This window comes from Schistocerca piceifrons, chromosome 1 (genome assembly GCF_021461385.2).
Source record: "Schistocerca piceifrons isolate TAMUIC-IGC-003096 chromosome 1, iqSchPice1.1, whole genome shotgun sequence".
Classification (NCBI taxonomy): domain Eukaryota; kingdom Metazoa; phylum Arthropoda; class Insecta; order Orthoptera; family Acrididae; genus Schistocerca; species Schistocerca piceifrons.
In genome coordinates this window covers 477,861,004-477,874,882 of record NC_060138.1, presented here as the reverse complement: position 1 = coordinate 477,874,882, position 13,879 = coordinate 477,861,004, and the positions used below count along the sequence as shown (strand labels likewise).

Below are 13,879 nucleotides of genomic sequence, written 5' to 3'. Positions count from 1 at the left end.
AGCTGGCTAGACAGGAGATGGGAGTGGTGCAGAGCTGGTCGTCAGAGGAGAGATTGGGACGGAAGCAACACTGGTTAACAGTAGGAGGCGATGTTGGTTCAGGTGTAATGGTTGCGTCGGGAGATAACTTATTCGAAGATCTTGCTAAAGAGTGAGGTGAGGCACGTGGGACGATAGGTGGAAGTATCAGTAGGAGCCTGGATTTTGGAGGTTTCCATAAGTGAAGATAGTAATTTGTGGAGAGGATAGCGGGGGGAAGGATTTCAAGGGTGACTAAAAAGGACAGGGGTATTCTTTGAGGTGGCATGTCATCGTCAGAACTGAGAGTTTTCAGCGTAAGAAGAACTGAACGAATGTAAAATACCGCACATTATGAGAGGATGTAAATTAATGAGTCATTGGCAATGTTAACGCTTAACAGATATCGCAATAAAGTTATGTCCTTAGACACAATTAACTGCGATTAGTGTTAAGAATATTTACATTGGCAATAGTTCGTGTAATTTACATCATTTCACGATGTGTAGAGTGTCGCTCTCGTTCAATACCCCTCTATTCTTACCTTTAAAAGGTGCAGTTCTAACTATGACATGTTAGGTCCATCAGTGCTTTTTCTTACTTACACCTTGAGAAAGTACGAAGTACTGTAGACGGGAAACACGATTACTTGGTGAACAACAAAGTGATCAAAGACAGGCGGTTCTACACATTATACTGTGACCATAAATGAATTCTTCTATTCAGTAGGTAGCGATGCCCCATTTGTACTGAGGTAATTGCAATACATTCTGTAGCACTGTTACATTCAGGGCGTGTGCTGGCCAGGGACTGGAACCTACATTATCATGTTTTGAAACTTCCTGGCAGATTAAAACTGTGTGCCGGACCGAGACGCGAACTCGAGATCTTTGCCTTTCGCGGGCAAGTGCTCTCTAGGTCAGCAGGAGAGCTTCTGTGAAGTTTGGAAGGTAGGAGATGAGCAGCTGGCAGAAGCAAAGCTGTGAGGAGGGGGCGTGAGTCGTGCTTGGGTAGCTCATTGGTAGAGCACTTGCAAAGATCCCGAGTTCGAGTCACGGTAGTTTTAATCTGCCAGGAAGTTTCATATCAGCGCACACTCCGCTGCAGAGTGAAAATCTCATTCTGGATTATAATGTTTTGCAGGCAATGGTATTACTGAGCTGTCTGAGATGTCACTCCAACTCCTGCACTACTGTTACGAAATCAATCGGACTCTTCGCAAAAGTCTCATTCTTCACCGATTCAGTATAAATAGTAAGTGAAAAATTGTCCCGTGTAAATGACGGTTGACAATAGATGTAAAGTTACCATTAGATCAGTTCTGATTATAGCTGCAGACGTGGTACGAGGGAAATGTTGTACAGTTTGGCGTTTCGGACGTAACTTGTGTGTTGATGTAATGTAGACAACCGCGATTCTGTTCCATTATTCGATTATCTCAAAGACGATCGAAGGTCCGCAAAGGGGGAATACCAGACATGTCTGATGTGGATTTGTGTACTCGGTAATCGGCTGGCGCCGGAGCACAGCGGCAAACGTCGGATCGGACACTGACGCCGGAGGCGGCGGTGTCTCGTGCGGGCGTCTTCCCCGGCAGTGGGCGTCGGCGGGCAGCGGTGCTGGGTGGCCGGGCGTCGTGTCCGGGGCGGGGTCCGGCGGCTGCTAGTGGTGGTAGGGCGGGTACAGCAGCGCGGGACCCCACCGGGCTCAGACCAGCCCCGGGGGCTTGACGTCATCGAGCGGGGGCGTGTGCGCCACGGACGCGGGAGACGCCGCCGGCTGCGACGCGCCGTCCTCCGAGTCGGAGCACGACTCGGAGCTGCCCTTCTTGGAGCCGGAGCCGGAGCCGCCGCCGTTGTGCGTCTTCACGTGCTTGGCCAGGTGGTCGGAGCGCATGAAGCGCTTGTTGCACACGGGGCACGCGAAGCGCTTCTCGCCCGTGTGCGTGCGCAGGTGGCGCTGCAGCTCGTCGGAGCGCGTGAAGCGCTTGCCGCAGAAGAGCCAGTTGCACACGAACGGCCGCTCCCCCGTGTGCCAGCGCAAGTGCGCCTTCAGGTGCGAGGTCTTGCCGTACACCTGCAACAGCGAGCGCGCCTCTTTTACACACGGCAGCTTGAAGGCGACTTTAATAAGAAATAAATTATATTGTGAAGGCGCTGTAGCACCAGACAAAGACCTGCAATATCTAAGTCTGCAGAAGCTTTCGTGGCCGTTGTCATTGAAAGTAAAATCTGCTAAGAGATCAGGATGCTTTACGTCCCCCTTGAAACTTCTTCTCCGAAATTCGAAGTTTCGGTCCCCTCCGCTTCGATCCTCGTCAGGAGTTTTCTGGCGCTTCTGGGTGATCGGACGAAATTGGAAGCTAAAGCAGTGATCACTCATAAAACTGTGTATTTCTGCACTTTTTCCGAAGAAATGTAATTGATGGACGAAATTCTACATAGAATGGCATCATGGAACCAATCAAAGATCTTACACTGAGGTGACAAATGTAAAAGGGTAGCGAAATGTACCGGGTGATCAAAAAGTCAGTATAAATTTGAAAACTTAATAAACCACGGAATAATGTAGATAGAGAGGTAAAAATTGACACACGTGCTTGGAATGACATGGGGTTTTATTAGAACAAAAAAAAGTTCACAAAATGTCCGACAGATGGCGCTGGACGGCAAAACATCAGTGACTGCACATGACAATCGTGTATAAAAGGAGCTGCAATGAGAGAGAGAATCAGATGCGCCACCAGTCGCAGCATGTTGACGTTACCTGAAAAGGCGCTTTTAGTGAAGCTGTATTATCAGAATGGGGAATCTGCTAGTTCAGCGTTACGATTCTATCGGCATAGGAAGGGGATTCGAACGGGTAAAGGTCCGTTGACAAATGCAGCTGTGGCGAGAATGATTTCGAAGTTCGAAGTCACGGGTTGTTTAGACGATAGACCCCGTAGTGGCCGACCGAGCACAAGGCGTAATGCTGCTGAGACAGTTCAGGAAGAAATGGACACTGTAGCGGGTTCGTCTACGCACGGGGAAGTCAGCGCTCGTGCAGTCGCACGTCGCACCGGCATTCCGTACACTACTGTTTGGTTGGCACTTAGGTGTAACCTCCGATGCTACATGTATAAAATCCATCGGCATCATGAACTGTTACCTGGCGATTTAGTGAAGCGGAGGGCATTTGCAGTGTGGGCGTTCCAAAAGATGGCGGAAGAGGACGATTGGTTGAGTAACGTGTTGTGGACCGACGAAGCGCATTCCACGCCCCGAGGGTCTGTGAATGCCCACAACTGCAGAATTTGGGCTACCGAAAATCCTAGAACTGTCGTGGAAACTCCACTGCACGACGAGAAAGTCACGGTCTGGGTTGGATTTACCACATCTACCGTTATCGGGCCTTTTTTCTTCGAGGAAATGCGTGATTCTGGTTTTGTAACTGCTACCGTGACGGGTGAGAGGTACGCCGATATGTTACAGAATCGCGTCATCCCCAGCCTGGCTGATAAACACCTGCTGGAACGTACGATGTTTGTGCACGATGGCGCTCCACCCCATATAGCTAGACGCGTAAAAGATCTCTTGCGTGCGTCGTTTGCTGATGATCGTGTACTCAGCCGCCAGTTTCGTCATGCTTGGCCTCCCAGGTCCCCAGACCTCAGTCCGTGCGATTATTGGCTTTGGGGTTACCTGAAGTCGCAAGTGTTGAGGAATGATGGTGGACACATTGAGCATTTTCTGTAAAGAACACCATCTTTACTTTGTCTTACTTTGTTATGCTAATTATTGCTATTCTGATCAGATGGAGCGCCATCTGTCGGACATTTTTTGAACTTCCCTAACAGCACGACATCGCCTGTAGCGCTTTTCCTGCACTCGTGACCAAATGGGGACTGGAAGACTGTGGCCTTGTTACAGAGTCCTGATGTCAGTGGGTAAGAGCTGACGTTAGGTTTCGAGTGGGGGAAGTTGTCAAGAAGGCACCGTGCAAGCTGTTCTTGGCTCCATAATGTTATGGGCTGTGTTTTCACGGAATAGACTGGCTGCTCCGGACCTACTGAACTGATCATTGACAGGAAGTGGTTATGTTCGGCTACTTGGAGACCATTTCCAGCTATTCGTGGACTTTATGTACCCAAAAAACGATGAAATTTTTGTGGATGACTATGTGCCTTGCCAACGGCCCACAATTGTTCGTGAGTGGTTTGAAGAATATTGTGGACAGTTAGAACGAAAGTTTTTGCGGCCAGATCGACCGACAAAAACCCTGTCGAACATTTACGGGAGATAATCGAGAGTTTAGTGCGTGCACTGAATTCTTCACTGGCAGCACTTTCACAATTATGAACTGCTATAGGGGTAGCGTGGCTCAGTATTTCTGCAGAGGACTTCCACTGAGTTGTTGGGTCCATCCCACGTCCACCTGCTGCACTACTCCTGGCAAGAGGAGGTCCGACATTTTATTAGCAGGTATCTCATCACTTACGTCACCTCAGATAAACAGTTTCGATCCAGCGACCATTTTCACTTCACATATTAAGGTAAATCAAGGTCAAGGGAAGTTCCTCGGCACAAATACAGTGCTGTTTTCGGTTGCAGCAGATGTGACAAACACATACGCATACAACGGAAAACATTTATGTATTTGCCGCGAAGAAACTTTCCTTCAACCAGATGTAAAGGTAAGCCGTTACTTCAAGTTGGTCGTGTCACCGAGTTTCGTTGTCTACGAATAAATAAATATACAGTCTTTCCCTGATTACAAAAATTTATTTCTAAGAAGCTACGTTTCGTACAGCTATGCAGCTTTTTGTGAATGGAAATTTTGTAGATCCGCTTGTACACGTGCTTTGATTCTCTCCACAAAGGGTATGGGGTCGTGGTTGTAAAAGTCAGTATGTTGAATCAATCACTTACATGCAGGGTAAGAAACACTAGAATTACGCGTTTTGAAGGTCAAGCCCTCATCGTCAGAATTACTGTTCAAGGATCTCTAAAAACGACCAGCGTAAACAAGAGCAATAAAAATAAAATGTCGTGGCTACTTCCCTTGCAGCCGTGTCTTGTTAAGATATACAACAACTGATAAACTGGATCAATGTTGTCCATGGGTATTGGCGGGGTCACACCGTCTTCTACATGTGTCCTGACACCTCAGTTACGGCAGTTTCAACTGCGGCGCACTGCCACACAGGCAGTTTATTTGTTCGCCAGTTCTAGGATGAAACCTTTCCGCCACGCGGGATTAGCCGAGCGGTTTAAGACGCTGCAGCCACGGTCTGTGCGGCTGGTTCGAGTCCTCCCTCGGGCATGGGTGTGTGTGTTTGTCCTTAGGATAATTTAGGTTAAGTAGTGTGAAAGCTCAAGGACTGATGACCTTAGCAGTCAAGTCCCATACGATTTCACACACATTTTTTTGAAACCTTTCCAGGCAGATCGGTAGAGACGGGCCATCGTGTTCGCCACGTTCACCAGACATTTCACCACTTACTAACGTTCTAACTCCTACGGCGCGAATACAAGATGCTGCAGAGGCGGGAACGGGACAGATGTTGATAAACACATAGAGGAAAGTTGAATACCGCATACGTTCTGAGAGCAACAAACGGAGAGCATGTGGAATTGTATCCAGGGTTAAGCTACCATTTGCAACAAACCACATAACAACATCTAATAATTTTTGTAATTGAGGAAAGACTTCACGCCCATCCTCCAAGTGTGATTGGTTACATTATGCCATTATTTAAACACATAACAGCTGTGTTGTACTGTTTACAGAAAATATTTTAAATAAAATTCGTCTGGTTAGGTCATAATAGCTGGTAGCAAGAGAGGGAGAATGTTGCCAACATACGGGCGCTTAAGGGCAATTGACGTTTTTCGATTGGCTAGCACACCGCTGTCATTGGTGGAAGGGAGACGGCGCATACTTCTTTCCCTTCCGGTCTGTCCGCACTGCAACACTGCACAAATAAAAGTTGTTTGCAACAAATCAATATACTACTGCTCGCCTGAAAACTGTTCCAGTAGTCCACCCTGGATTACTGTTGTCGTGCCGACAAGGTGGTTCCTTGGTAATTGTTTCCATTCCACTGCTGTTGGTGGGCCATCGTCATTGGGCAGGCACTAATCGCTGGAGGCGAAAGAGAGGGAGAATACTGCCGAAATATCATAGTTATTTTGCCGCCATCTTGATAGTTTATATACTTCGCGCACCTTGACTATGCATTTACTTTCTTGATAGCATGAAGATATCTCTAAGAATGACCGTAATTTCTACACAGGTGGTAGCTACATGGCTTTTCGCCATCAAGGAAGTAACTAACAGAAGTAAGGAAAATTAGGATTTCACGCCCCGTCGATGACGGCGTCATTAGAGAAGGAACTCAAACACCGATTGGGGCAAGGAAATCGGCTGTTCCGTTTCAAAGCAATCATTCGACGTACACGATTTACGGAAATTAAGGAAAAAGCAAATCTGTGTTGGATAACCGGGATTGGTTCCCGCGTCCTCTCGAGTACGAGGCCACCGTCTTTACATTGTATAAATACTGAAGTAGTAGGCCTATACCAATGACGATGGTCCATCAGTGATCATGTAAGAAGTTTTACCCAGTTCTCCACTTCTTCGTAAAGAGCACAGCAAAATGTGCTTTTAGAAGGGAACGCGACACAGGTTTCCGACAGTGTTAAGTCACCCAGGCGAACACCAGAAGACTCCTGACGAAGATCCCAGCAGAGGCGACGAAACGTCGTGTTTTGGAGAAGTAGACTGGAGAGGAATGCGCCGCTGCCAAATCTCCCAGAAGAATTTACCTTCACCTGAAATATCGATCACGAAGTCAAGTATGTGATTAGCGAGTGTAGTGAGTTTCAGACTAACCGCCGCTCTCCTGTGTGCCAACGCAAGTGCGCCTTGAGGTGCGACGTCTTGCCGTACACCTGCAACACACGCGCCATCCTCTCAATATCGTGGCGTTACAAGGGCTTCAGAAATGCAGTGAAGGCGCTCTAGTGCCAAACAAACACTAAAATATCGCTCACAAAGTCATGGGCATGTATGACTGGTATGGTACTAGTGACGGTGGATTATGTATTTGACATCTACATTATACAAATACGCCACAAGGCACGGTAGAATGCACAGTGGAGGCTACTTCGCGCCATTATATTAAATATCGAGATTTTACAAAAACTTTATAAATGTAGGACGACACTGCAATGGCAAACAAGCACAAAAATAACGGTCACATGCCCTTTAGGACTGATACCCTATTGACGATGGTACATTCTGTAAGTGACATCTACATTTACACAAATACGCTAAAAGCCACTGTATATTGTATTTTGTATCATTATATTAAAAATCGAAGTTTTAAAAGACATTATAAATATAGTGGAGACGCTATAGTTACAAAGTAATACTATAAATTGGGCACAACTTCATGCATTTCTACTACGACGTTAGTGACAGTTGATTATGTAATTGACATCAACATCTACACAAACACGCAACAAGCAGCTGTAGACTACGCAGCGAAGAGTATTTTGGACATGTTCCAATCGCTATCCCTGTAAAAGTGATCGACAGATAAATAAAAGTACTACCACATGGGGCACTAGAAAAATTACCGACTGCGTCCCTACGACGATCAGTTCCTTCACCAATAATTATTAATTTTATTTTATAGTCACTCAAATAACTAAAGGGAATACAGCCGCGTGACGTCTTCGACATGTGCACACTCCGTGATTTTCAAGGTACAAATGGAACAAGGAAGCTTTCCCTCCCACACAACTTACTTGCTATACTTGTGCCTTGAAAATGAAAGTATGCCATGTGGAAATATCGGCGGCTGCTGAAGTCGTCACTAGGCCGGGTTCCCATAAGCTATTTGAACATCTTACATGCCGGGAAAAACTAAAGTTTCAGATCAATGGTTATTTCCATTCGTTTACCCAATTACGAGCCTATTAATTTTCATTTTATATTCTCTCCTCTTCTTCGTCCAGAACTGCTCGAGAATTCTGTTACTGTACCCTTAGTGAAAATAATTCAAGGCAATTTATTAACACATTCTCTACTGAAAAAAGTTGATGAGCTGTAATTCTGTCTTCGACGTTCTAGCTGTCTCTCTATAACTGAAGAGCTCTTAGACATACAATACAAAATCCTGTAAGCTTCTACGCATCGTTGTTCTTGCCAGATTCTGCACCTTAATGACCCACACAGCTGTTGGATATATATCGGAAGTAAAATTCTTGCGTCGTCTGCTTGTTTCGTTAAGAAAATGTGTCATATGTTGTCCAACCAACCAATGAAGACTCGCTTAAACACTGTAAAAACGTTGTCATAGCAGTGTGTCTACTTCAGGAAATGAATATGTTATTGTAGAAAGTACATTTTCTAATTGCTATATGAAATCTCTGCATGCTGTTAGCTCTTGTTCTGTCGGATTCAACCCCAGTGACACTTTCGGACCATATCACCTATTATTATAGCATAAGGGGCAACCAATTGAAAACGAGACAAATGGAAAAAATTTAATAAATAGTTTATTGTTTCAAATGTAATCGCAATAACCACTTTCAGTCCATGTTACCTATTATTATAATATAAGTGGCAACCAAATGAAAACGAGACAGATGGGAAAAGGGTAATAAATTGTTTAATGTTTCAAACATAATCGTAGTAACTGTTAATACGTACATTTATCGACTTTGAGACACTATGGTCAACGTCTTCGTGCAAAAATGTTTACTGTTGTCTACGAAGCCATGATTGTACGCAGGTGTGCACCCCTTCGTCTGAAGTAAATCGACGGCCACGAATGCTTTCTTGAAGGCTCCAAAAATACGGAAATCGCATGGGGCGAGATCAGGACTGAATGGAGGATGTGTAAGGGTTTCCGCCGGCCGAGGTGGCCGAGCGGTTCTAGGCGCTACAGTCTGGAACCGCGCAACCGCAACGGTCGCAGGTTCGAATCCTGCCTCGGGCATGGATGTGTGTGATGTCCTTAGGTTAGTTAGGTTTATGTAGTTCTAAGTTCTAGCGGGCTGATGACCTCAGCAGTTAACTCCCATAGTGCTCAGAGCCATTTGACCCATTTGTAAGGGCTTCCCAGAGAAACTTCTACAGCATATTCTAAACAGCCTGCGGACAAAACACCTGCCCTCATGTTGCCAAGGTTGTTTCGACGACGCTGCAGAAGTTTTGCTGGGGAGCTCATACTCATCCTCCATAGAATCCCGATCTCTCTCCTTGTGATTTCTGCGTTTTTGGAGCCATGAAGAAAGGCATTCGCGTCCGTCGATTTGTGGCGGCACGCCTGGATACGATCATGAAACCGTAAACACTTTTCCATGAAGGGGTTGATCGTCTTTTTGTCTCACAGTGGCATAAATGTACGTACCAAGAGTTATGGCGATTAATTTTTCCATCTGTCTCGTTTCCTGTTGACTGCCCTCTATATAATTCAGAGTTTCTCTATTTTATTTTGCAAAGCGTTCATTGGTTAGACATCGTGTAACACAGAGATCCCAAGTATTTGTATCGAAAAGTTTCTAAGAAACGACTCCGATATTACGTAAGCAGAGTCTGTTTGGACTTTTAAATTTCATTGTCTACCTGTAATACAGCTTATTGCATTGCAGTCTGCAGCAAGTTCGTTTTCTACATTATATAGCTTCATTTCTGCTGTTTCTGTAAACTTCACGGGAACAAATACTTGCTTGGCTCTGCGGTCATTTACTCGTTGAATTCTGTCGTTCCACATCATCTCGGGACCTCTGTTGTAGCACACAATATGTTAGGTCTATACCTATTTTACAGCAGTGTACTAGATAATGTAAGCAACGTTCCATGTTAAGCTAAGTTCTTACAAGGCAGCAGCATGCAGAGATTCTACCACTAAGCAAGGAAACCGCCACTAGTTAGGGATTATAGAGAACTACTAAGTGCAGGAAAGGAAGCAAACAGCAGAGGTGTGAGCACTGCAAGAGTAAGTGTTCCAAATATACTACAAAAGCGAAGGAGTAAGGGAGGATATTCGTGAATGAGTAACCGGTGATTTGCAGGGAGCTGTTATTGCAGCACTACGAGTGAGACAAAGCGGGGAGGAGCATGTGTGTGTGTGTGGTTGTGTGTGTGTGTGTGTGTGTGTGTGTGTGTGCGTTCGTGTATGTGCGCGTGTGCGTGTGGAGGTGTCGACAGACAGCGTGAGCCTCCTGGGAGGTGCATTGGTCTGGACTGGGTGCTTACCTTGTCGCATCCCGGGATGTGGCAGCTGTGGAGGTTCGTGCCAGGGGGTTGGCACTGGAATGAAAAGAGAGGCGGGTATTAGTCTCCGAGCCGGGGAGCGGGGGCAGGAGGGCTACACTGCTGGCAACACCTCCGGCAAAACAAACCGGCAGACGGCGCCTGCAGCCGCTGCCGCTTGCCGGCTTGTCTTTGCCAGGAGTGTCTCTAGTGGTACGCTTAGGCAGTGACAAATCTCACACAAGACAAATCACTTTGCTCATTCGTCCAACTTGAATGACAGCGTGTCAGACATATGCAGGGAGTATCACAATAAGTAGCGAAGACTGGCACGATTTGAAGTGTACGATAATACAAGCGGAAATGTTCCAGTAACTATGGGCCCGCCACAGAGCCGGTTGCGAGATAATTGCGGATTTATCGTTACGAGCCACCGCTGCCTTCACTGTAAAGTATTATAGTAGCAGTAAAAATGAATAGGGCACGTAAGCTTTTCGATTTTTATTGGGGTCAAATTTCACCTACGGACCATGGTTGGGGAATGTGGTTGATGCATGCTGGGACACCCACAGACGACATCTAATGCGCCGATATGGTCCAAGACAGACAGGTCAGGCAGGGTCTGTAATGTGGCCTGTGAGGCCATCTAACCTCGGCCCTCTGCATTTTTCTGTCTGGGTTCATCTCAAAAATGTACAGCACTCCAACTGATTCGGTTTAAGAAATGGAGCAGCGAAAGCGAATTGTATAGCCTTATCAAGCTTCACGAGATAATACGTGGGGTGCGGGGGCGGGGAGAGGGGGGGCGATACTAGGGTACAGTACATTGTAGCAGCTATCGCGCTGAAGTAGTATTCTAGTTCAATAATGCTTGAAAGTGTGGAGACCAGATAAGTGAAGTATTAATCGAAACGTTCACATTTCAAATACATTTGCATTTGACAATATTTCCTCCGTCTCCGTAGCTGAATGGTCGGCGCACCTGACGTCACGCGCAAGACCCGAGTTTGTTTCGCGGTATTGCGAAGGATTTTTTTCCTTGGTAGAAGAACCGGAAGAGGGAGCTACTTGAATGGTGAGAAGTATCGGCTCTAAGGTCTGGCTATCCGACGACTGTCGCGAGAACTGTGTACTGACCCAGTGCCGCTTCATTCCGCATCGGAATGACGTCACATGGAAGAGGATGACGTGGTGACGGGACCTGATTGCGGAATTACTAGTAAAGATAATATTTCTCGCTGCAGTCGTTGTAGGCTCGTAACCACACATTGTTTTTTTCTCGAAAACGGCTCTTTTGCAAGCCCATATGTACTGGAACGATTTTGTTTCAATTATCGTGTGCTTTCACCAGTGTCATCTTTCGCTGTTAATTATGGTACACCCTGTATATCCAGGATGATGAGCTCAACTATTTCACCTCAAATAACCTTTGGCTCGTTCAAGGAATTTACAATCTCTCTTCGCTGAAACGAACAGGGATTAGGGACTCATGAAACTGAAGCGACTTCGCAAGTTCTTTAATCACCAAGGTAGAGCCATCAATTTTCTGTCTTAAAACGAGACACACGAATTTTTTGCCGTGCAACAGTAGATCTGCATGAGACAAATTCAATATCATATTTCATTGGTAAGTTTGACTAGAAAATACATTGAATATGAGGACTTTTGTGCTGTCGTTGGGGCGTTCGAGTGGAACGCAATCAGGTAGCTCCATTCGCCACGGAAAGTAGCTCCACCTGTTAACTGCGTCGTCGAGATAAGAGATACTTTATCTGGCCGTAAATCGGGCTGAATGACTTTCGACTAAATAAAAAAAGAAAAAATAACAAAAAATATGTTTAAGCCTGTGTAAAGTCTAGCACTCAGTCATGAATTTACGTCTCAACCAGGCAGCGCGTTTCCATGGAGAGGGGCATGAACTTCTAACGCCCTGACAAGCGGCCGCAACAATAGTACAAAATTCTCATGTTCGATATTTTTTGTTTTTGCAATTTCTCGTAACACACATAAAAGGTCAGTATCAGTGAATTTGTCTCATATAGATCTGCTATTCTGGTAGAAAAAAAATAGCGTTACATCTCGGTAATTAATGAAGCTCAGAAAACGGGATAGTCTTTTTCATGAGATCTTGCTCACTATCCATCTAGCTGAAAAGGGACTGCAGGTAACTTCGACGAGTCAAAAGTTATTTGAGGTGAAAATGTTAGACACCTCGCACTATAAATTACATTGCCAGAAATGAACACAATGGAAAATAAGAAATGGCAATATGCCTTTCAAACATTTACAAGAAATCAGTAATGCGACAAGAAATCGGCAATACGACAAGAAGGAACAGGATACAGAAACATAGTCAAGAAATAACACATACGTAAAGAATTTAGAAATATTCCTAATTATTACCAACCAGCTTGCAAGTCTACATCACATCAAATCATATGCAGTACACAGACTTTACTTATGAACGTTACTGATCCGTTACTACAGCATAGTAATAAGGTATCCTTTATTTCAGGCTAACACTCTGGTATCTCCTTCTATGGTTGCAAACTACCGTAATTATTATTACATGCACAATACACTACAGTTATCACTACCTTCATGCTCATTACGAATGACTTTTCCTTACGAGGTTGTCATCACTACAGTATCTCCAAACATGCCGATCAGAATGCAGGCTGCTTTTGTTTTTCAATTAACTTTCTCATAATTTCACCATATGCACAACCACACAAGTGTCAGTGTGCTGAGATCAGCATCTCGTTAATTTAACAGTAATAAAATCCAAGCGCAAAGCATAGTATAAGCAGAAATTTTTTCAATGTATCATTAATTTGTTTTTAAAAATCTAAACACATTTTACAGTAACAAAGAAACACTAATCTTGCGGCCTTACAAGCTCTGTACATAGGACAGTACATTTTATAATTTCAGGAAAGGAGTGGTATAGAGGGTTTAACGCTCCATCGAATACATGGTCGTTAGAGACTAAGTTTAGTCTCTCAATGGACAAGGCTGGGACAGGACATATGGGATTATCATTTTGAGGGAACTTCCTTGACATGCGCCTAGATCTGGATGAACCGCAATTCTCCCACACCTAAGTCCAATAACTTAGTAACTCGGTCGATTACCTACAGAAGAAACCGTTGCAACTATTATCTTGCTGTAAATGGTTACTGATATATCTGAACAGATATGAACAGTCTTGGTTTCTATTTGCGAAAACTATTATATACTGTCATTTCATTCTATTTGGTTCTGGGCCTTTGATTTATTGCTGTTTAGTCTCGTTCTTTATTCTCAATTCTACATAACGCAGCTTGTTATTAATATGTTCATTAAGTAATGTAACACATATTTTCTCGGCCAGTTTCGATAGAAAATATGTGGCTTTGTTGTGGGAGATCGTGTAATATTCCCGCTCCAGCCCTTGCAGTTTCATAAAGTTCCGGTATGTGGCTGCGCTAACGAAGGTGTTTCCCAAGGGGAGAGCTGTGATTGGAAAACCAGAGCATTGCGGATGTTCATAGGCGCTTGCAGAATGTCTTCGGAGACCTGGAAGTGAACAAAAGCACGATGAGTCGTTGGGCGAGGTGCGTATCACCAT

At 44.9% G+C, this 13,879-nt stretch overlaps 1 protein-coding gene across 1 annotated transcript in view; it reads right to left on the bottom strand.

The window, feature by feature from the left end:
• Positions 1-1,026: 1,026 nt before the first annotated feature.
• Positions 1,027-13,879, bottom strand: part of LOC124800691 (transcription factor Sp8-like) — a 229,751-nt gene continuing 216,898 nt past the window's right edge. The window contains exon 6 of the mRNA XM_047263015.1: positions 1,027-2,094. Within this exon, the coding sequence (XP_047118971.1) occupies positions 1,726-2,094 (369 nt within the window). The 3' untranslated portion in view covers positions 1,027-1,725. The remainder of the gene's footprint in view (positions 2,095-13,879) is intronic.